Genomic DNA, 24,987 nt, shown 5'->3' with positions numbered 1-24,987 from the left:
TCTCCAGCCCTACCCTTTGTTTTTCTAACGGGGGGGGGGTGGGTTAAGACAAGGTTTCGCTGTAGGTATCGATCCTGTTCTGGAATTCACTCTTGTAGACTAGGCTGGCCTCGAACTCACAAAGATCCCCATGCCTCTGCCTCCTGAGTGCTGGGATTAAAGGCGTGCACCATCACCACCTGGCTATGCTGCAACCGTTTATACAATTCCTCATGTTGTAAAGACCCCCAGCCATAAAATTTCTTCATTGCTACTCCATAACTGTAATTTTGCTCTTGTTGTGAATTGTAATGTAAATATCTGATTATAGGGTATCTAATATGTGATCCCTGTGAGGTCTCAACCTACAGGCTAATAACCAATGCATTAGAAACACTTTAAAAGTCTGCCACAGAAGGAGTGATTGTCCACAGTCAGGTAAATTTCTTCCACTTGGATAGGAAACCCTTCTTGTTCAGAACTGTCAGAACAATAGTTGGTCAAAAAACAACAAAAAAATGTACAGCCTTTTTTTGTTTTGTTTTGTTGTTTTTGGGAGGGGGCGCCGAGGCAGAGTTTCTCTGTGTAACAGCTCGGGCTGTGCTGAAACATTGCTTTTTAGACCAGGCTGGCTGGCTGGCTTTCTTTCTCTTTCTTTTTTGATTTTTTTGAGACAGGGCTTGTCTGTGTAACAGCCCTAGCTGTCCTGGGACCCACTATGTAGACCAGGCTGGTCTCGAACTCACAGAGATCCGCCTGCCTCTGCCACCCGAGTGCTGGGATTAAAGGCGTGTGCCACCACTGCCGGGCCATTGCCGTTCCACTTATAAACTGTTACATTTTACTGGAAGGGAGTATTGTACAGCCTGTAAAAATGATGGACACCTACATGTCTTTTCTTAATCTCTCTATTTGCTTTTGCCTTGGACGTGTAACTAAAGTCTAGGATGTTAAAAAAAAGAAATTCCTTGGTAGAAATGAATATATTTCTCTTTGTTCTACCCATGAGTAAAACTAAATATAACAGTCTCAGTAAGGTAGCAAGGACCAGCATGGAAACTTGCAGCCATTTCAGTTTTCAGCAAAAGCTCTTGGGTTCAAAAACCTACCAACTGACACACAGGAGCATACTCATCCTGTGAGTATAGGAGCCGCCGGGTCCTCTTTGAGTAAGTATTGCCATGGAAAATGATACCTCTTCAGTCAGAGACTTACATTCTTTTAAAAGATCAGATTTTTGTGAATTTCCTATTATCCCAGCGCTCCAATCACTTGGATGATCAAGGCAGGAGGATCAAGAGTTCCAGGCTAGCCTGAGCTACAGAGCAACCCAGCCCGATCCAACCCAACCCCAACCAATTTCTTTGTATTTCTTATTATATGTCTCTCTTTTGTCCCTAAGCCATCACGAAGATTCCATTAGGAAAGTTTTATTCCGTGTGAGCACTTCATGACTAGCCTAGGCAGAGGGATGAATCAAGCTCTCGTTCTCCTGAGCTCTCTTCAATGTGTTTCAGAAAAGAGAGAGCCCACTCCTCTTGGCTTTTCCTGTTTTGACAGCACGGTTCTTATCCTCTAAGTCAGATTCTCCCGTTCCTGCAGAGGAAGCGAAGGATGACACACAGCAGTTGCAGGTTACCATGGCCCATCTTCCCAGGAGAGCAACCACGTTCTTGAAATATCAAGGGACTTTCCATTTTATGTCCTCTTGCCCAGTTGTCTTGATTGAAGACCGTTTCGTACATTCCAAATTCTGGAGTGACGCAACTCCAGTCTGGGTTCAGGTTCCTCACCAGCCACTCAGTATCTTGACTTAAATTAGTCTACGTCAAATGACCATACTGAAATGTTAACTTTGAAAGCAATGGAGTAGCCGGTGTCTAGGATCCTGCCCCATTTTGTTATTCTAATGACAAATAATGATTGGAGCATCTTCAGTTGTTGGTTCTGTCTTCAGTACCACCAGTGGATCTGATTTGAAGGTTGGAAGTTGGTCCTTGGTAGTCTCTATCCTTCCCCTCTTGGCAAGGTGTTGGTTTTTCCTAGAGATAACTGTCCCGTTTTCTTCTTAGTTGGGATTCTTCATGCTCAAAGGTTCCCTGAGAACTTCAACTCATCAACATTTTCTCTTTTTAGCAATATCTCTGTAGTCAGGGGTAGGGTGGTGATGTGCACCCCTCATTGTCATTTCACCTAGTCCTCCAAGCAGTCCTTTCATTAAGACCTTTCATCCTGCCATCATCCCTTGGTCATGGTCCCTTTAAGGGAGCGGCCATAGTTGAGTGGTGGGAGCAGCTGCTGGCAGCAAACAGACGAGCAGGATTTGGCCTAGTCTGGGCCACTCACCGCGCACGCTCAGGACCGGGAGCTTGGTGGGAAAGGGAGGAGGGGCTTGTAGTGCGCCTGCGCACCAGGGACGCGCGCAAGGGGCTGGTTTGGAGATCCCTTTAAGAAACCACAGGCGGAGGAATTTCTCTGAGAGAAAATAATCCTACTCACGGGGCCCCCTTGGAGGCCATTAACCCCCCGAGTCCCGGCCCCCCTGCCCCGGCAGGCCCTCGTGCCCACGCGCGCGCCAGTGGGACCCCCAGGAGCTGCGGCCGGCGCGCGGGCCTCCGCCCCCTCGTCACTCCCGCGTCAGGCGCAGCGGGGGCGAAGGGGACCGGACCGTCGCGGGTAGGCGCCGTGTCTGCAGTGTGGGCGGGGGCCGAGAGGGGCCGCGGCCGCCGCGCCGGGAGCTGCCGCGGTTCCGAGCGGGGCCCAACATGGCGGAGCGGGAGGTGGAGACCGGCCCCCGAAAGAGGGTAGGTGAGGTGAGGCCGCGGGCGGGCTCCGGACTGCGGGCGGGCGGGCGGCGGGGGGCGGGGCGCGGCCAGCCCCGTTCAGCCTCGGGCTCGTGGGTGGCGCGGTGGTCGACGGCCCGAGGGCGGGGCGGCCCAAGGCGGCCCGGGGGTCCTCTCTGCAGGTGGGACAAAGCTCGCTGGCCAGCGGCGAGGGGGAGGGGTGGGGGCCGTGGTCCGCTCGAGTCCCCTCCCTTTCCCTGCTTGGGGGCGGTGGGTGCCTACTCTGCGAGCCTAGGGGACGCAAGGTGTCAGGCTCCGCTTCTGCATCCTCGAGGGTAACGGAGTCCGTGGAAGTTTCTCTGGGGAGAGGTCAGGTGGGGGCAGCGGTGGCGGGAAGAAGTCGTGGAGGGGCTGCTGCCTTCTGTGCAGTCACCGGGAGGGTGCTGCGGGAACACCGACAGTAGCCAATTCATCTTCCTGCTATCTCTCCCCTCCCCCTTGACCGTTATCAAGATCCAAAGTGGACACGGTACTCTTCACCTCGGAAGAAGTTGGGCTGTCTCTTGATGTTGGAGGAAGGTTTCTTTTCTTTTCTTTTTTTCTTTCTTTTTTTTTTTTTTTAGAACGAGAAATACGTTGTAGTCTTCTAGCTTCTTTACCTGTAGTTAGGAGCGTGGAAGAGTGGCAAGTTTTGTCGTTAGGAGGCTGTACCCTGCCAGCCTGCCTGCCTAGGTGAAGCCTTGTCTACGTAGGAGTTGTTGGAACCCTTGTAAAAGTTTCTCTTGAAACTTTTTTTTTCTTAATATATTTGCAAGTGGTTTTCTTCAGATGGAGAGCAATACTATCGATTGAGCAATAGTTTTTGAAGGCATTTCTTTTACTTCCCCTTGCCAGCTTGTTAAAGCATCAAGTCGCCTATCTGGAGTCTTCCTTTTGGAATTGGCCTCAAATGATGGGGTAGTTGTTAACGCAACCTGATTAAAACATTGTCATGGGACCTTAACTGAAATGCTTCTTCCTTCAGCATAAAACAAGTGTCGCTTTGAAGATAGATGCTGTTAACACACTGAGTGCTGACTGTGTGCCTAACCCCATGTGAAGTGCTTTGTGAGTTCAAACTCATAGTTAAACCAGAAACACATTAGTCGCCGAGGAAATGCAGTTTTTTTTTCTTGTGTTACGTAATTAAGTCTGCAAAATCCAGGGTTTTGATCTGTGATTTGAATACAGGGTTGCCCTTGAGTTGGATTGCCACTTAGGAGTTTCTGTCTTGTCTTTTCTTTTTTTCCTACTCCTTAATTTTATTTATTTTTATCCTTGTTCTTTTTTAAAATTCATATTTATTGAGCTCTACATTTTTCTCTGCTCCCTTCCCTGCCTCTCCCCTCCCCTCTTCAATCCTTCCCCAAGGTCCCCATGCTCCCAATTTACTCAGGAGATCTTGTCTTTTTCTACTTTCTACTTCCCATGTAGATTAGATCTATGTAAGTCTCTCTTAGTGTACACATTGTTGTCTAAATTCTCTGGGATTGTGGTTTGTAGGCTGGCTTTCTTTGCTTTATGTTTAAAAACCACCTATGAGTGAGTACATTGTGGTAATTGTCTTTCTGTGTCTGGGTTGCCTCACTCAAAATAATGTTTTCTAGCTCCATCCATTTTCCTGCAAAGTTCTTATTTTTTTCTGCTGTGTGGTACTCCATTGTGTAAATGTACCACATTTTCCTTATCCATTCTTTGGTCGAGGGACATTTAGGTTGTTTCCAGGTTCTGGCTATGACAAACAAAGCTGTTATGAACATAGTTGAGCACATATCCTTGTGGCACAATTGAGCATCCTTTGGATATATACCCAAAAGTGGTATTACTGGGTCTTGAGGAAGGTTGTTTCCTAATTTTCTGAGAAATCGCCACACTGATATCCAAAGAGGTTGTACCAGCTTGCATTCTCACCAGCACAACCTTTTCCCCACAATCTCTCCAGCATAAGTTGTCATCAGTGTTTTTGATCTTGGCCATTCTTACAGGTGTAAGATGGGATCTCAGAGTTGTTTTGGTTTGCATTTCTCTGATGACTGAGGATGTTGAACATTTCCTTAAGTGTCTTTCAGCCATTTTATATTCCTCTGTTGAGAGTTCTCTGTTTAGGTCTGTACTTTTCTTTTTTTTTATTTTACTCTTCCAGTGCTGGGCTTTAACATTTGGGATACAAGCCTCTACCACTGAGGTTCACTCCTAGCCCTAGGGAATTTGTTTCTCCTCTTGAAATCATAAACGATACGCCAGCAAATGTTTTCCCTCATAGTTTATTAGGAAACTGTTTATAACTATCAAGAAAAGTAAAACTACAGCTTTAATTCAGGGTGCAACTGCATACTCAAACTCCTAGGTTCTACTATTGACATTTTTTTCTAAATGCTTGTTTACCATATTCTTTTCTTTTTCTTTCTTTCTCTTCTGGTTTTTCGAGACAGGGTTTCTCTGTAGTTTTGGAGCCTGTCCTGGAACTAGCTCTTGTAGACGAGGTTGGCCTCAAACTCACAGAGATCTGCCTGCCTCTGCCTCCCGAGTGCTGGGATTAAAGGAGTGTGCCACCACTGCCTGGCTGTTTACCACATTCTTATTCCATCTAGCAAAAACTCTTTACTCAGTCATTAGTGTTTTAAGTACATTGCATTTTAGTATTTTTAACAATTAAAATTTAATGTTGGGCTGGATGGTGGTGGCACAAGCCTTTAATCCCAGCACACAGGAGGCACAGAGGTGGATTTCTGAGTTCAAGGTCAGCTTGGTCTATAGACCGAGTTCCAGGACAGCCCAGGCTACACAAAGAAACCCTGTCTCAATAAACAAAACAAACAAACAAACAAAAAAATATATGTAAATATATAAAATAAAGGTAGTCTTAGATTTGCAAAATGTTAGTTTCTCTTAGCCAATCATAGAATGGATGAAGCTGTCTAATAGTATGTTCTAATAATTCATTTAGAATATTGATATTGAGTGCATATGTTTTGAAATTCTGAATTGTTCTTCAATTTGTGACCATTTGTAAAATGAGTCTTCATTGAGTGTGTTTAACATGTGGTCTGTTATTTGAAATAATATAGGATAAGTTAACTGTTATGTAAATTCAGAGATTCATTTGCTACTCATTCTGTTGTCATTTGCTCTATAGAATGTCTTAGAAAAATCTAAAACCGGGCGTTGGTGGCGCACGCCTTTAATCCCAGCACTTGGGAGGCAGAGGCAGGTGGATCTCTGTGAGTTCGAGACCAGCCTGGTCTACAGAGCTAGTTCCAGGACAGGCTCCAAAGCCACAGAGAAACCCTGTCTCGAAAAACCAAAAAAAAAAAAAGTGCTTTGCTAACAAATTAGACTTTTTAAGTATATTCTTTATCATGGGTTCCATTCAACAAGTGAAAAAGTGATTGTTGTCATCAAAACTTTTTGTTGTTTTAAGCAGGAAATGACCATGGCTTTAATCTCAGGACTCAGAAGGCAAAGGCAGGTTTGTGAGGTCAGCTTGATCTACACAGCAAGTTCCAGGCCAGTCATGGCTGCATAGTGAGACCCCATCTAAAAAGTGACATCTTTTTTCCTTTTTGGTGCTGGGGATTGAACCCAAGGCTTCATGCATTACCTTTGGGCCACATCCTAGATTTCAGACATTATTATTACTATTGTTTTGTTTTCAAGATGGTTTCTTTTTGTAGCCTTGGCTGTCCTGGAACCAGCTCTGTAGACCAGCCTGGCCTCAAACTCATAGAGATTCACCTGCCTCCTGAGTGCTAGGATTAAAGGCATGCACCACCACTGCCCAGCTCAAACATTATTTTTAACATCCACCATAAAACACATGGAACACCTGCACAGCTTTTTACATGATAAATTATTGAGGATATTTGTATTCAATATATATAGATTTCAAGATTTGTTATTTTGGCCAGGTGGTGGTAGCAGCATACGCCTTTAATCCCAGCACACGGGGGCAGAGGCAGGCTGAGCTCTATGAGGTTGAGGCCAACTTGGTCTGCAGAGTTCCTAGATAGATAGCTAGGGCTACACAGAGAAACTCTTGTCTCAAAAAACACACAAAAAAGAAAAATTTAAAAAATTTTTATTTTATGTGTATATGAGTCTTCAGAGTGTATGTGTGTCTGTGCATTGTATAGATACATTGTCCACAGAGGTCAGAAGATGTTGAAATCCCTGGAACTGGAATTATAGGTGGTTGGAAACCATCATGGGTGCTGGGATTCAAACCCAGGTCATTTGGAAGAGCAGCCACGTATTTTAAGTGTTGAGCTTTCTCTTCAGATGTCCTGCCCAACATATTTTTTAAAATGATTAATCTGTTTTTATTTTATAAGTATTTGCCTACATGTATGTGTGTGCCACATGCATGCATGGTACCTTTGGCGGCCAGAAGAGGTTATTAGATAACTTAGAATTGTTGTTACAGATGGTTGTGAGCTGCCATGTGGGTGTAGTTAACTGAATCCAGGTCCAGCCTACATTCAATATATAAATCTTTTTAAAAAATTTATTTTTTATGTGTATGAGTATTTTGTCTGCATGTATGTGTGCACTACATTACAGTGCCTGTGGAGTCCAGAAGAGGGAGTTGGATCAGTTCCAGACAGTTGAGAGATGCACGTGGGTGCTGGGAATTGTGCTTGTGTCCTGTGGAAGAGCAGTCAGTGTTCTTAACTGCTGAGCCATCTCTCTGGTTTTATATCTGATATTTTCAAAGTCTTTTGCATCCATAATCCATTTTATTGTTGATGTTTGTTTGTTTTGTTTTTTGTATTTCGAGACAGTGTTTCGCTGTAGCTTTGGAGCCTGTCCTGGAATTAGCTCTTGTAGACCAGGCTAGCCTTAAACTCACAGAGATCCGCCTGCCTCTGCCTCCCAAGTGCTGGGATTAAAGGTGTGTGCCACCACTGTATTTATTTTCATGCTCAAACTCTATGTAGTAAATATGAGATACTCTCAGTATGCATAAACACTATGTTTACGTGTTTGTAAAAATACACTTTCCATGACAATGTCTATGCTTGCATATATATGAACTTATTGTGACTGACACTTTTCAGGCTGTTACTTTATTTTTAGGGGATAAAGGTAGAAAGACAGGGGAGTGTAATAATAACTTTGTGAAAAGAAAAGTTAAATTATGTTAGGGGCTGGAGAGATGGCTTAGAGGTTAAGAGCACTCAAGAGGTCCTGAGTTCAATTCCTAGGAATCACAAGCTGGCTCTCGCAACCTTCTGTAATGTAGGCACACATGCAGGCAGAACACTGTATACATAATAAGTAAATAAATCTAAAAAAAGTATATTAGGGTAATAATGTTTTTTTTGATTTTCGAGACAGGGTTTCTCTGTAGCTTTTTGGTTCCTGTCCTGGAACTAGCTCTTCTAGATCAGGCTGGCCTCGAACTCACAGAGATCCGCCTGCCTCTGCCTCCTGAGTGCAGGGGTAATACATTATACAGACTAGAATGGCCCAGCAGTTAAGAGCATTGACTGCTTCTCTAAAGGACGTGAGTTTGGTTCCCAGCACCCATATGGTCTTATAACCATTTATAGCTCCAGTTCCAGAAAATCCAGTGCTGACTTATACTTTGCAGGTGCCAGGCACACAAGGTTCATAGACAATACGTGCAAAACACCCATCTGCATAAACTAAAATAGGTGATAGTGGCGCATGCCTTTAATCCCAGCACTCTGGAGGTAGAGGCAGTCAGATCTCTGAGTTAAGTCCAGCCTGGTCTACAGAGCAAATTCCAGGATAATTAGAGCTATATAGAGAAACCCTGTTTTGGAAAATAAAAACAAAACAAAGGAAAAAAATCTTTTGGACTAGAAAGATGGCTCAGTTGTTAAAGGAGTGTTACTGCTCTTCCAGAGGACTTGGATTTTAGTATCTGCATCAGGTGGTTCACCAGTCATAACTCCAGGTCCAGAGTATCCAATACCCTGTTTCCTTTTTGGGCATGTGGTATACTCTTTGGGGGTTGCCACCCAGCTCCCAAATAAATACTCAAGAGGCTTAGTCTTATTTTCTTCCTTCCTTCCTTCTCCTTTTTTGCTTTTTCAAGATAGGGTTTCTTTGTGTAACAGTCCTGGCTGTCTAGCTGCCCTGGAACTCACTCTGAAGACAAAGCTGGCCTCCAACTCATAGAGATCCACCTGCCTCTGCCTTTGGAGGTTAAAGGTGTGTGCTACCACTGCCGGGTAGCTTATTCTTTATTATGAATGAGGGGCTTTAGTTTGGCTTATTTTAGCTAGCTTTTCTTAGATTATCCCATCTGTGGTCTACAGAGTGAGTTCCAGGACAGCCAGGGCTACACAGAGAATATCTCATGTACCTTTTGTCTGTGGGTTCCCTCTGTTGCTGGTTATGTAGCTGGGTTCCTGACCCCTGATGTTCTCTCCCCCTTTTCTTGCTCCTAAATTCTCTCTTCCCAAATTTCTCCTCCTATTTGTTCTCTCTGCCTGCCAGCTCCGCCTGTCATTTCTCCTGCCTAACTATTGGCCGTTTAGCTCTTTATTCAATCAGGTGTTTTAGACAGGCAAAGTAACACAGCTTTGTAGAGTTACACAAATGTAGCATAAAAGAATGCAACACATCATTGCATCATTAAATGTTCCAGAGCTCAAACAAATGTAACAATCTTCAACTAATATTCTACAACATAAGCTTACATAAGTACACATACACATTAATAATAAAATGAAACTTAAGGAATATGTATTACATAGTATACTATGTAATATAATTCATGAAAATTTAATATATAAAAATTGAATTTCATGTAGACAGGAATAGGAAATACAGGAATAGATCATGATTTTTGATTGTATTATAAATTTGTTTTATATTTGTTTTAATATTTTATGATTAAAATAACTAAAAGGTTAATTTTTCTTAATATTTTATTTCCATTTATTTTTGTTTTAGATAGGGCTTTTCTTTTTCCTTCCCTTTCCTCCTTTCCTTTCTCTCTTTTTTTCTTTTTCTTTCTTGTTTGTATGCTGGCTGTCTTGGAACTCACCATGTAGATCAGTCTGGCCTGGAACGCACAGATTTATCTGCTTCTACATCCTGAGTACTGGGATTAAAGACTACCTTGCCCAGCCTCATTTTAATGATTTAAATAGTTAATTCATGGGGCTGGAGAGAAGACTTAGAGTTTAAGAACACTGACTGCTCTTCCAGAGGTTCGGAGTTCAATTCCTAGCAACCACATGGTGACTCACAGCCATCTGTAGTGGGATGTGATGCCCTCTTCTGGCATAAAGTCATATAGGCAGATAGAGCACTCATATACATTAAATCTTTAAAAAATGTACAATTCAATGGTTTTATAAGTATATTTATGGTGTGATGAAACAGTTACCACTTATTTTAGCCCAAATAGAAAACTTACATACTAAGCAGTCATTCCACGTAGATCTCTTCCCATCCCTGACAAACTCTTATTTTCTGTCTCTGGTGGATATTACATGTAAGTGGAATCATGCATTTGTCCTGTCACGTCTGATTGGTTCACTCAGGATAACATTTTCATGGTTACACCAGTTGTCACATGTGTCATAATTTCCCATTCCTTCTTACACCTGAAAAAAGTCCCATTGTATATATCAGATTTTATTTTTTCATTCATCAGTTGGTCTTGTAGGTTTGTTGTAATGCTTCTGTAAACATTGTTATAAAGTATCTGAGCCCTGCCTTTTTTTTTTTTTTTTAGAACACATACTCGGCATTTGCTAGGTTATCTAGGGTTCTATGTTTGTCATTTTGAGGCACACAGGACTATTGTACCTACTTGCTGTACTGTTTTCCATCCGGAAGGAGTGTATGGAGACTACAGCTTTCCCATGTCTGCATAAGCACCTCATTTTCTTTTTCCTGTTCGGCAGTGACCATACTAGTGAATATGAGATAGCATCTTATTATGACTTGGATTTGCTTGCTTCCTTGTTTTTTTTTATTCTTGTAAAGGCATCTTTTTTTTTTAATTTATTTTTTTTTAATTTATTTTTTAAGATTTATTTTATTATAGGTATGTATATTGGCTAGTTTTACGTCAACTTGACACAAGCTAAGAGTCAGAGGTGGGAGCCTCAGTTGAGAAAATGCCTTTTTAAGATCTGGCGGTAGGCAGGCTTGGAGGGCATTTTCTTTTCTTTCTTTCCTTTTTTTGATTTTTTTGTGACAGGATCTCTCTGTATAACAGCCCTAACTGTCCTGGAACTCACTTTGTAGACTAGGATGGCCTCCAACTCATAGAGCTCCGCCTGCCTCTTCTGGGTTTAAAGGCGTGTGCCACCACTGCCCAGCTTTTTTTTTTTTTTAAATCTTTTTTAAATGAAAGATTTATGTATGTATATGACTATGTTTTCATCTGCATACTAGAAGAGGGAGGCAATGGCTCCCATTATAGAAGGTTGTTAGTTGCCATGTGAGTGTTAGTACTCAGGACTTCTGGAGGAACAGCCAGTGCTCTTAACCACTGAGTCATCTCTCTAACCCCTGAGCATTTTCTTAATTAGTGATTGATGGCGGGGGAGGGGGTGGGGGTAGGTGCACCTAGCCCATTGTGAATGGTGCCATTCCTGGGCTGGTGGTCCTGGGTTCTCTGAGAAGGTTAAGCAAGCCATGGAGAGCAAGCTAGTAAAGAGCAATCTTCTGTGGCCTCTGTATCAGCTCCTGTCTCCAGGTTCCTGCTCTGTTTGAGTTCTTGGCCTGACTTATGATGAACAGTGTCTATGCAGTGTGAGCCACATAAACCCTTTCCTCCTCAAGTTTCTTTTGTTATGGTTCATCACAGCAATAGAAACCCTAAGGCCACATGTGTGTAGTTAAGTGTGTGTGAATGCAGGTGTCCAAAGAGGCCAGAGGCATTGTATCCTCTAAGAGTGAATGGTTGTGAGCTGCCTCAGTGTAGGTGCTGGGAATTGAACCCGCTTCCCTTTATTTTTTTATAATTTTTTTTATTTTATGTATATTGGTATATTACTTGCATTTATGTCTGTGTGAGGGTGTCAGATCTTGGAGTTACAGTTGTTAGTATGTGTTTATCTGGGCAGCCACATGGCCAGTGAGCCCTCAGGGATCCACCTGCTTTGCCTCCCTATTACTGGATTACAGGTAAATGCCACCATACCTGGCTATTCTTTTGTTCGTAGGTCCTAGGGGTTGGAATTCAGGTCTTCTTACTTGGAAAGCAAGCACTTTACTGACTGAGCCATCTTCCCTGTGGTAATATTTAAAAAGATATTATGTGATTTCCTTCCCTTTTCTTTGCTTTTGTTTTGTTTCTGTAACAGGAGGAGTGGGCTGCTTGTTGTCCAGGCTAGCTTGCACCCGAAATACACCCGAAATAATCACACAGAAATTGTATTAATTAAATCACTGCCTGGCCCATTATCTCTAGCCTCTTATTGGCTAACTCTCACGTCTTGATTTAACCCATTTTTGTTAATCTATATATTACCACTTGGTAGTAGCCTACTGGGAAAGATTTGGCATGTTTGTCCCTGGCAGCTCCATGGCGGGTCTCCGTCTGCCCTTCTTCCCAGCATTTAGTTTTGTCTACTCCGCCTACCTAAGTATTGCCCTATCAAAAGGTCAAGGCAGTTTTTTTATTTAACCAATGAAAGCAACACATAGACAGAATAATCTCCTACACCATGTTTCTAAAACTCAAAAGTACAATTCCATCAAAGTTTACCCTGGGGGAGCCAGGGAGTATTAAGGTTACTTACTTAAAGAGCTTGAAGTTTTTTCCTGGAGCATGAACCCCAAAAGTAGCCATGCTGAAAAGTCTTTACCCAGCATAGGGTGATGGGTTTCTTTATAGCTGCATAGATGGAACCCTTTCAGTTAACCCTAGCCCATACACTTTAGCACCTCTGGAGACCCTGAGGCCATTTTGCAGTTGGGACTATGTACAAATGGCTGGGAGGAGTGTCTGGAAAGTGAAGGTTCAGTGACTCTCCCTACCATGTCCTTCTATGAAGGAAGGAATGTCAGCAGTTGGTTTAAACTTGATTGTGGTAGTCTCTTGTAAGCAGACACAGTGGTCTGATGAAAATGGCTCTTTTGTGCAGAGATCCATTTTCTACAACAGTGGCCCATTTAGGCATTTGCAGGAAATATATTAATTGTTGGGTAGTAGGTATGCAGATTGTAGAGGTTAAGTTCACTCTCTTTTTCTTTCCTAACGCCTCTGGTTTCCTTCTTCCATATAAAACCAGTGAAACTCTTGTAATTCAACTTTGCTAAATATGACTGTAATTGTCTTTTAAGTTTTTTTTCTTTTTTTTTTTTCTTTTTCCGATACAGGGTTTCTCTGTAGCTTTGGAGCCTGTCCTGGAACTAGCTCTTGTAGACCAGGCTGCTCTTGAACTCACAAAGACCTGCCTGCCTCTGCCTCCCAAGTGCTGGAATGAAAGGCGGGTTTCACCAATGTCCAGCTCCTCCTCTCTTTAAAGATAGCATCTCCCAGCATATTCCAGGCTGGACTTGATTTCACCATTCAGCAAAGGCTGGTCTTGGTTGTAGATCTAGTGCAGTGGTTCTCAGCCTGTGGGTCATTGCCCCTCTTGGGGTTGAATAACCCTTTCACAGGGGTTGACTATCAAATGTCTTGCATATCAGAAATTTATATTACAATTCATAACAACAAAGTACAGTTAGGAAGTAGCAATGAAAATAATTTTATGTTTGGGGGTCCTCACAGCATGAGGAACTGTATTAAAGGGTTGACAGCATCCCTGTGGTTTAAGAACCACTGATCTAGTGGCAGTAGAATTGTTTTTTGTTTTTTTTTTTTTTGAATTTTCGAGACAGGATTTCTCCGTAGTTTTTGGTTCCTGTCCTGGAATAGAATTGTTAATGAGTTTTGAGGTGAATGAAAATCTTTCTGGAAGGCCTTTATGTCACAGAAAGATTAAAAACCCAGGACTTTAAAGAAAAGAATGGCAGTTCTTATGTTCAGAAGGATAAGTTATTTCTACTGAAGGTTTGAAATTGTTAGTTTCATTTTGTTACAATCACTTTATTGTGTTTCAAAGTCACATTTTTTTTCCCCTCAGTAATTGCTGTTACTCAGGTAAGGAAAAAAAAAACCAGTGAAACTGAATTCAATCCTGATTTATAATTTAGCAGTTCCTGTAATGAGCAGTGAGTGTTCAGGAACTGACTAGTACATCAGGCTGGCTTCAGACTTACAGAGATCTGCTTGTGTTTGCTTCCTGAATGCGGAATTAAAAGTCTGTTTGTGAGTTTGTTTGCTTTTTGGTTTTTTGAGACAAGAGTTTCTTAGTGTAGAGTTTGTTTGTAAGTTTATGGCAAATAGTCCTCTGTTCTTCTTGAATGTTATTTGATTTGAGCTATGTATCTAAATTTATTTTCTTCTACAACTGCTCAAGAATATATAGAGAATCCTTATAGCCTTTGTAACCACCACTACTGCTTTAACAATGAATGAAGTGTATTCTGTGTGTTTGCTTCACTTGAGCCATGTAACCATACCCAATTACAGGTGATAGTGAGGTCACCTTTAATGCCTCTGCATGCCAGGCATTATTACCACTATGGTTGCTGTTTGGGTCCTGTACTATATATATAGCCCAGGGATACAACCCAACCAGGTTACAGTTCCATTGTTTCTGTCTCTTGTGATGACAGCAGGGGACAAAAAGCATATAGTATTTGAATATGGAAAGTTTGATATCAAGAGTTAGAAAAGCTGGGCAAGGTGATGCACACCTGTAATCACAGGACATGGGAGGTGGAGGCAGGTCTGAGCTACTTAAGTTCAGTCAGCCTGGACTGCATAAGACTCTGTCTCAATCCTCCAACCCCAACAAAGTATAATTAGGAAACAACAATGGAAAAGTAACTTTAAGATATAAATAGAATTCTAAGGCATATAAAATGGTAGGTTTTATATGATAACAGGTAGCTACTGCTGTAACTAGGGTTGAGATAGAGTAGCAAAGCTGGAGTGCATTTGGACAATGCTTGACTTCCTAGGCTTGAGTCTTGAGATTCAGGTCTTGTTGGAGAGTGTGAAGTCCACTGGATGCTGGAGAGGTTTGAGATTCTGCAGACTTTTACTGGCAAGCATGAAACCTCCCACCAGGGTACTACAAGAGTTACTAAAAAGCTATGTACTAAATTTGGCTAAGTCATCAGTTGGGGCTTTGGCAGAATTTCTGGGCAGCTCCTGCCATATCAGCAACTGGTGAAATTGGTGAATAGTTGCTCTCTGGAGGGTCTAACAGTTTTTGAAACTACTTGAATGCGTGTGTGTGTATCTTGACAGAGAGAAATACTGTCTTGCTGGGGAGTTGGTGTCTGGGAAAGCCATTATTGGAATAAGCAGGTAAACATAGTATAATGGAAAGAGAGGACCCTTCTGGAACATTCTTCCAAATACTATTTACTTATAAAGTTAACACTTTGCCAGATGGCAAAAGGAGAAGGTATAGAAGGGCTAATTCTGCTATATAAAATAAGGCAGAAAAGAATAGCTTTCAAATTCCAGCACTCGGGAGGCAGAGGCAGGCGGATCTCTGTGAGTTCGAGGCCAGCCTGGTCTAGAAAAGCTAGTTCCAGGACAGGAACCAAAAAAGCTACGGAGAAACCCTGTCTCGAAAATCAAAAAAAAAAAAAAAAAAAAAAAGAATAGCTTTCAAGTTGAGAGAAAATCCATGTACCCGATCCATCATGCATTTACATTATATTTTTAAGGTTGATCCTAATTTCCATATATTATATTTTCCTTGCTCACAAACAATTTTCCTTTAATACACAAATAATACAAAAGATGACAAAATCAGGCAAAAAAAGGAAAAATGCCATTTTTTATACAGACCTGCTAGTATTTAATTCTTTTAGCTTTTAAAAATTTTTATTTTATACATATTGTTGTGAACTGCCATGTGGGTGCTGGGAATTGAACTTGGGTCTTGTGGTAGAACAGCCACTGAGCCATCTCTGCAGTCCCTCTTAGTTTTTATATGTCTGAAAAACTGTCATTTTGCCTTGGATTTGATTTTTTTCCTCCATTAAGTATTTACCCTTCTGTTGTTTTTAATTTATTAATTTACTACTTGATTGCTTCATTTATTTATTTTGAGACAGGTTTTCTCTGTGCAGTAATTCTCGCTGTCCTGGAACTTGCTCTGTAGGTCAGGCTGTCTTGGAAGTCACAGAGATCGTCTGCCTCCCAAGTGCTGGGATTAAATGCTTGTGCCACCACTGCCTAACCCCTTCTGCTATTTTTTTTTTTTTTGGAATGGTTTCTCTGTGTAACAGCCCTAATTGTGCTGGAATTAGCTCTTGTAGACCAGGCTGGCCTCGAACTCAAAGATCTGCCTACCTCTGTCTCCTGAGTGTTAGAATTAAAGGCGTGTGCCCCCACTGCCGGGCTCTCATTTGACTTTTTTAAAGAAATGTTTTATTTTATCTATTTGCATATGTGAATGTCCTTGTGTGTGTACCACGACACACATGTAGTTGGAAGTTTCTTCTGTGTGTGTTTTGGGAATTGAACTCAGGTCATCAGACTTGGCAGCAAACCCTTTTACCTACTGAGTACATTGTTGGTCTCTTAATTTCTAAAATCACATTTATTATTTATTTTTACTTATGTGCTTGAGTGTTTTCCATGTATGCATGCAATGTATGTATGTATGTATACAGTCTTTCTGCCACCCATAGAGACTAGTAAAGGGCATGGGTGCCAGTAGAGGTAATGGAATTTTCTGGAACTGGAGTTATAGACAGTTGTTAGCTGCCATGTGGGTTCTGGGAACCAAACCCAGGTCTTATGCAAGAACAACAAGTACTTTTAACAACTAACTCAACTTTCAGCCCTATTTACTGTGTCTGTCTATGGATGTACATGTGCATGTGTGTAGGGGCCAGAGAAGGGTTAGTGGATATCTTTCTCTATTTTGCTTTGTAAATGGAAGTTTCTTTCCCACCTGGTCCACAGCCATTCAGTTTCAAATATACAGAGTCTTATATTAATTATAAACTGTTTGGCCTATTAACTCAGGCTTATTATTGCTCTTACAACTTAAATTAACCCATAATTCTTGTCTGTTTTTAGCCACCTGGCTTGGTATCTTTTCTCAGTAAGGCACCTTGCTTCTTCTGTACCTGGCTAGTGACTGCATCCTTTTGCCTTTCCTCTTCCCAGAATTCTCCTAGTCTGATCACCCTGCCTATACTCCTATACTTCCTGCCTGGCTATTGGCCAGTCAGCGTTTTATTAAACCAATACAAGTGACGAATCTTTTTATTTTTTGGTTTTTCGAGACAGGGTTTCTCTGTGGTTTTGGAGCCTGTCCTGGAACTAGCTCTTGTAGACCAGGCTGGTCTGGAACTCACAGAGATCCGCCTGCCTCTGCCTCCCAAGTGCTGGGATTAAAGGCATGCGCCACCACCGCCCGGCTCAAGTGACGAATCTTTACAGTGTACAAGAGCATCACAGCATTGCTTACCACCTTTTTTTTTGGTTGTTGTTGTTTTTTTGAGAGTCTTTTACTGAATCTAGAAGCCCTCAGTGATTCAGAAGCTAACCATTTCAGTTAGATCTGCTGTCCAGTGAGCTCCTGGGATTTTCCTGTATCTGTGTTCTCAGTGCCCAGGTTACAACTTCTTTTCATGATGGCTTTTATTTATTTATTTATTTTGAATTTTTCGAGACAGTGTTTCTCCGTAGCTTTTGGTTCCTGTCCTGGAACTAGCTCTTGTAGACCAGGCTGGCCTCGAACTCACAGAGATCCGCCTGCCTCTGCCTCCCGAGTGCTGGGATTAAAGGCATGCGCCACCACCGCCTGGCCCATGATGGCTTTTATATAGGTGCTAGGATTCAGACTGGATTCCTTTGTGTATATAGCAGCAGTGCCTCATTGCTGTCTATTTTTAAATTTTTTATTTTATATCTGTTCATTTTATTTTTATTGATTGTTTTGTCTCTGTATATGTATGCACCATGTCATGTCTTGTGCCTGTGGAGGACATCAGATCCCTGGCCACTCTGTGAGCATTAGGAGTCTAGTCCTCTGCAACAGCAGTAAGTGCTCAAACCATTGTGCTATCTTTCATCACCCCCTTCTCCTCAGGGAATTTCCTTTGGTCTAGTCTGGCCTTGACTTTCTGTGTAGCTGACACTGGCATTGCTCCTCATCCTTCTGCCCCTGCCCCCCACAAGTGCTGTGATTACAGACATACACTATTACTTTGCTTAATCTGTTAATTTGATAATCAATCCTCCTGTAACTGTTGGAAGGTATAACATTCTCTGTGGTCTGCTTTAATTGCAGCACAAAACTTGTGGAAAGTTTTGTTTATTTCCTGAGCATCTTTCCATCCTAGCTGCCCTGGAACTCACTCTATAGACCAGGCTGACCTCAAACTCACAGAGATTCACCTGCCTCTGCCTTTTGAGTGCTGGAATCAAAGGCATGTGCTACCTGTGCCTGGCGGTAACAGTATTTTTAACTAACAAATTTTGACATTATTATCTTGTTAGTGATTCCCAAACCTCTGAGGTGAGATAATACATTTCTTTTTTCCCGAGAAAGGGTTTTTCTGTAGCTTTGGAGCCTGTCCTGGAATTTGCTCTGTAGACCAGGCTGGCCTTGAACTCACAGAGATCTGCCTGCCTTTGCCTCCCAAGTCCTGGGTTTAAAGGCATGTGCCACTACCGCCCGGTTTACATTTCTTTTAAAATCAATTATTCGATGTTTTTCTGGTCTAGCATGTGGTACATTATCGTGCTCTTTCTACATAGACTTAAAATGTATGCTATAGCTGTCTGAAATGATGTTTCTACAAATACCAATTAGGGCAAGTTGATTGATAGAAAGTATGTTTTTGATTTTTTTTATCATTCACTAACAGCTGGCAAGTATTGTATATCTAGTAAACATAGTTGGAGGTTTTTGCCTATTTTCATTTTAATGTTTTCAGTTATTTTAAAGTTGTGTTAAACCTTCATGTTATAGAATTATGTCTTAATGATTATTATTTTTTTTTTTTTGAGTAGGAGCCTTTTTTTTCTTTAAATATTTATTTATTTATTTATACAATGTTCTGTCTGTATGCCTGCAGGCCAGAAGAGGGCGCCAGACCTCATTCCAGATGGTTGTGAGCCACCATGTGGTTGCTGGGAATTGAACTCAGGACCTTTAGGAAGAGCAGGCAATGCTCTTAACCACTGAGCCATCTCTCCAGCCCCTGTCTTAATGATTATTATACTAAATAATTTTATACCTGTAAAACTTTCTTTCATTAAGTCTACTTTATTTATTTATTTATTTATTTTTGTTTTTCGAGACAGGATTTCTCTATGGTTTTGGAGCCTGTCCTGGAACTAGCTCTTGTAGACCAGGCTGGTCTCGAACTCACAGAGATCCGCCTGCCTCTGCCTCCAGAGTGCTGGGATTAAAGGCGTGTGCCACCACAGCCCGACTTAAGTCTACTTTATCTGACATTAATAATACAGACATATCATGGAGATGTTGTGGATTTGGTGTCATAGTGGGTTCTAGGTTTGACTGGGTTTCATGAGACCCTGTCTCAATAAAAAAGTAAGAAAAAATACCTAGGCAAATAAAAATAAAGCATAGTAGTAAATCAAAAGAAGCGAAGGAAATAATAAAGCTACAAGACAGCCATATGGTAGCTCTCACCTCTAATTCCAGCACTCAAAAGGCCAAGGCAGCAGCACTACATGAGCTCAGGCTCCTCTGGCTGCAGAATGAAACTGTCTCAAACAGCAGCAGAGAGCAGCTGGATGGCTCATTGGGTAAGAGAGCTTGTGTGAAAGCCTAGTGACCTGAGTTTAATCCCTGGGATCCATGGTGAAGGGAGAGAACTGGGTCCTGAAAGGTGTCCTCTGACTTGTGTGGATGCTTGGTTTCTCTGTGTCTAGACCCACCTACTTAAATTAACACACACACACGCCTTTAATCCCAGCACTTCAGAGAGGCAGAGGCTGGTGGATCTCTGTGAGTTTGAATCCAGCCTGACCTACATAGTGAGTTCCAGGACAGCCAGAGATACACAGAGAAGAGAAACCCTGTCTCGATAAACAAACAAAACAAAACAAAACCACACAAGCCGAGCGGTGGTGGCGCACGCCTTTAATCCCAGCACTCAGAGGCAGAGCAGGCAGATCTCTGTGAGTTCAAGACCAGCCTGGTCTACAAGAGCTAGTTCCAGGACAGGCTCCAAAACCACAGAGAAACCCTGTCTCAAAAAACCAAAACCAAAACAAAACAAAAAAAAGAAACAAATCAAATAGGAAGCATAAAACTTTAAAAATTAATGATTCCAGAAGTTAGTTTTATCAAGATCAACATAAAATATAATCTAGCTAGACTGATTAAAGAAAAGGAAAATAAAAGCACAAGAACTTTATTAGAACTGAAGAGGAATAGTTATTAGTAACTATGTAGTTAATTCACCTACTTTAGATAGACAAATGCTTCAGTAGACCCAACTCACTAAAAATAGGACAAGAAAGTAAAAGGTTTATATCTATTACTGTTTACAGTATATTGATTTGAACCTAAGATCTCACATATCCTAAACAAGTTATGTTCCCCGCATACCAGAAATCCCATGTTTTAATTTTTTTTTTGAGACAAGGTCTTTCTATGTAGCCTTGGCTGGTCTGCAACCAGGCTGACCTCCAGTTCATAGAAATTTGCCTGTCTCTGCCTCTTGAGTGCAGGGATTAGGTTTTTAAAAGATTTATTTATTTATCATGTATACAATGTTCTGTCTGCATGTGTGCCTACAGACCAGAAGAGGGCATCAGATCAATTTTGCTGGGAATTGAACTCAGGACCTCTGGAAGAATAGCGTCAGTGCTCTTAACCTCTGAGCCATCTCTCCAGCCCTTTAATTTTTTTTAAAAATATTTATTTATTTATTATGTATACAATATTCTGTATATGTGTGTATGTCTGCAGGCCAGAAGAGGGCATCAGACCTCATTACAGATGGTTGTGAGCCACCATGTGGTTGCTGGGAATTGAACTCAGAACCTTTGGAAGAGCAGGCAATGCTCTTAACCTCTGAGCCATCTCTCCAGCCCCAGCCCTTTAATTTTTAAAAATTACATTTATTTATTTATTTTTTTGAGACAGGGTTTCTTTGTGTAGCCCCTCTCTGTAGACCAGGCTGGCCTCTATCTCTCAGAGATTCTCCCGCCTCTACCTTCCGAGTGCTAGCATTAAAGGTTTGTGCTATCACCGCACATTTTAGTGAGTGTGCACACATACATGTATGAATGTGCATTGATGTATGTAGATATTAGAGGACAACTTTTAGGTTTCAGTTCTTCTTTTTTTTTTTGCTCACCATTTGGGACCTGGCAATTGAACTTGAGTGGTCAGGTTTGTCAGCAAGTGGCTTTACCTGCTGAACTGTCCTGTAAGTCTCCAGTTGCTTTCTTTTGTTCAGGGAAGGAATGTGTCAGGATTGAGACAGCCATACAGAGAAAGTTTTAAGGGGACAGGCTCAGATTCCATCCTTAACCTGGCTCTCATTTCCTTGCTTGAGTCAGGTCTACAGCTACTTTCTTCAGCACTGTAAGCAGAGGTTGGGAGCGAAACAGCCTTTCAGATGCCATGTCCTAGCAGTGAGAGGGCATTAGAGATGTTAGGGACTGTTTTTGAGGGTGCCAGACCTGTGTTATACTTAGTGTATGCCAGGGGTTTGTATCTGTGTTTGACCATTATAGTAATAGTTCATCTGGGTCAGGGCCTGGGCTTCAGATGAGGTTAAAGAGCTCAAAATACTTGTTCATAAAGATCTAATAGGAAAAGTCAGTGCTGGGTGGAAAGACATCTGGACTCTGATAGGTGACATAGCACTCAGTACCTATGTGGCATAACCACTGCTGTTATTCAAGATGAGTGCTTAGGCTTCCATGGCTCTCAGCTGTTCTTTAAAATGCCATTCTCTTAGGCTTTACATTACAGTTACACTGTCCATTGATGCCCACAGTTACTATAACCCTTGGTTTAAAAAAAAAAAGAGTACTTTTACCCTAAATTAAAAATAAGGCAAGGATGTCCAATTTTATTACTTGTACTAATATAGTACCAGGGGATAGCTAATTCAATACAGAATAAAGTCATAGTAATCAGAAAGAAGTAAAGCTTTTTTTTTCCCCCTCTCAGAGACAGGGTTTCACAGTTTCTCTGTGTAACAGCTCTGGATGGCTTAGAACTTGCTCTGTAGACCATACTGGCCTCAAGCTCACAGAGATCCATCCACCTACCTTTGCCTCCCAAGTGCTGGGATTAAAGATGTGCACCACCACTGGCCAGCAAGCTGTTTTTATTTACAAGCAAAATAGTTAAATATATAGATAACCCTATGAAATCTCCAAAATACTTTTAAAATTAATGAATTTCACAAGATTACAAGTAAAAATTTAGTTAATTCTTTTTGTATACCAGTAGCAAGCCATTGAAATGAAATACTTTTTTTCAGTTATATATGTTATGATAGGAAACAAAAGTGTGAATGATTTACAAAATAATGATGAGCTCTGGACACTAAAAAACTGTAGTAGAGGAAAAAAGACCAAAGTAAATGGATAAGACTCTCATGCTCATTGATTTTATAGTATTCATTCTCTTTGAATTGATTTATGGATGAAATATTAAATTATAAGATATATTTAAGTTTTATCTCTATAATGTAGAGAACCTGGAAGTAGTCCTTCCTATTACAGTATTCAAAATGTACAAATCATAATGAAAAATTTAAGAACATTTTAATCTGCCTTTAAATTTTTTATAACACACTAATTGAAAATCTCTGAACTATAGAAAGTTTGTCTTTTGAAGATTTCTTCAGAATAATTTATATTATTATGGCGGTTGTGAATTAGAGGATTGAAGACTAGAAATGACCATAAAAACAGAAGCCAAAGAGTGTCAAACTTTCTGCAAATTTCAGATGATGTTAGCTGACAAATACAGATAATGTCAGCAATAGTGAGAGGGCAAGAGAAGGAGCACTCAGGTGGAGGATGGAGTTAGGATAGATATTTTGGGGAGCAATTTTGCAAATACCCACAAATATTTTAACTATCAGTAACTTTTGATACAATTATTATGCTTCTATAAATTTATCTTACAACTTCCCTTAAAGAGATACATACATACAATAGTACCCATAATAATAATGTGGAAGAAATGCTATATGAATTAAGTAAAAAAACTATCCAGACAATGGAGGCACATGGAAATACCACACTCACACCATAATAATTCTTATAAAAATGTTTACTAGCCGGGCGGTGGTGGCGCACGCCTTTAATCCCAGCACTCAGGAGGCAGAGGCAGGCGGATCTCCTGGTCTACAAGAGCTAGTTCCAGGACAGGCTCCAAAACCACAGAGAAACCCTGTCTCGAAAAACCAAAAAAAAAAAAAAAAGTTTACTAATGTGCTCTCTATTAATTTTACAACAGTAAACATAAAATTGTCCTATTTTTTGAACTAAAACCAAGTTAGTATGTACTATGCATATTATTTTTTTTTAAATATTTATTTATTTATTATGTATACAATATTCTGTCTGTGTGTATGTCTGCAGGCCAGCAGAGGGCACCAGACCTCATTACAGATGGTTGTGAGCCACCATGTGGTTGCCGGGAATTGAACTCAGGACCTTTGGAAGAGCAGGCAATGCTCTTAACCACTGAGCCATCTCTCCAGCCCCTATACTATGCATATTAAATGAAGAGTTTAAGGCATATATTCAAAATTATTAATAATTCTGGAGTTACGGTCAGTATTCAGATAACATTTAAAATTTTAGAAATATATTCTTTTTTAAAAATATTTATTTATTTATTTATTATGCATACAATATTCTGTCTGTGTATATGTCTGCAGGCCAGAAGAGGGCACCAGACCTCATTCCAGATGGTTGTGAGCCACCATGTGGTTGCTGGGAGTTGAACTCAGGACCTTTGGAAGAGCAGGCAATGCTCTTAACCACTGAGCCATCTCTCCAGCCCCCTAGAAATATATTCTTTATTTTTGATAATTTCATACATAGTAATCAGTGTATCTTTTTTAAAAGATTTTTATTATTTTGAGAGACTTAGTGTATTACCTTGGCTATCTTGAAACGCACTATGTAGACCAGGCCGGCCTCAAATTCATAGAGATCCCTTGTCTCTGTTTCTGGAGTATTGAGATTAAAGGTATGTGCCATGTTTCGCTGTACGCATACACACAGTCTCTCTGACTCTCTCACACACAAACACACATATTTATTTAAATTTATTCCTTTTATTTTTATGTGTCTAGTGTATGAGTGTTTTGCTTGCATACATGTTTGTTCACCTAGTGCCTGTAGAAGCTAGAAGAGGGCATTAGATACTCTGGGACTGGAGTTACAGGTGGTTGTGAGTAGCCTTGTGGGTGCTGGGGATCAAAACCTTGTCTTTTGGAAGTGTTCTTAACAACTGAGCCAGCTCTTCATCCCCTAAACAGTGTACTGTGATCACATCCACTTCTATCATCCCATGCCTACTTCACCACCACTCATACTTCTTTCCGGAACTCACTGATCTAATCAATAATGTCTGTTGGCACGGTTTTCACTACTGATCTTGAGCAGTTAGCTGTAGTTGTTGTGAGTTCGTGAGTGCAATGGCTATGCCAGATCATGATGACTATTTTAACACTGGACTGGTTAGCTAGTTTCGTGTGTCAAAATGCCATAACCGAAGCTCAGTCCCTAGAACTCACATGGTGAAAAGAGGGAACCAGCTCTTGAAAATTGTCCTCGGATTCCCTTTTCCTTTACATAAGCAAAAACATGGTGTTTTTTTCTGGTTGGTTTGTTTTGTTTTTGTTTTAGACAAAATTATAACAAAAATCGGTGGAAGAAGCTCATGAGATTTCTCAGTATATTAAAAACAGTCTCTCCATGTAAAAAGCCAGATATAGCTGGGTGGTGGTGGTGTATGCTTTTAATCCCAGCACTTTGGACACAGAGGCAGGCAGATCTCTGAGTTCAAGATCAGCCTGGTCTATAGAGTGAGTTTCAGAACAGCCAAAGATTTGAAACAGAGAAAAAACAAACAAACAAAAATAAAAGGAAGCAAGCAAAACCCCATAAAGCCAGATGTGGTTGTATTTGTAATCCCAG

General features: G+C 41.1%; 1 protein-coding gene across 4 annotated transcripts in view; it reads left to right on the top strand.

Annotated features, from left to right (window-relative positions):
* Positions 1 to 2,503: 2,503 nt before the first annotated feature.
* The window catches only part of LOC142834129 (zinc finger MYM-type protein 4), a 114,826-nt gene continuing 92,342 nt past the window's right edge, over positions 2,504 to 24,987 (top strand). Inside the window, exon 1 of one of the 4 annotated variants that reach the window (XM_075946255.1) lies at positions 2,504 to 2,792. In XM_075946255.1, the coding sequence (XP_075802370.1) occupies positions 2,745 to 2,792 (48 nt within the window). In that variant the 5' untranslated portion in view covers positions 2,504 to 2,744. The remainder of the gene's footprint in view (positions 2,793 to 24,987) is intronic. The other 3 variants (XM_075946250.1, XM_075946254.1, XM_075946256.1) reach the window with 3 other exon arrangements.

Source organism: Microtus pennsylvanicus, chromosome 13 (assembly GCF_037038515.1).
Source record: "Microtus pennsylvanicus isolate mMicPen1 chromosome 13, mMicPen1.hap1, whole genome shotgun sequence".
NCBI lineage: Eukaryota > Metazoa > Chordata > Mammalia > Rodentia > Cricetidae > Microtus > Microtus pennsylvanicus.
This window is presented reverse-complemented; position numbering and strand designations above follow the sequence as displayed.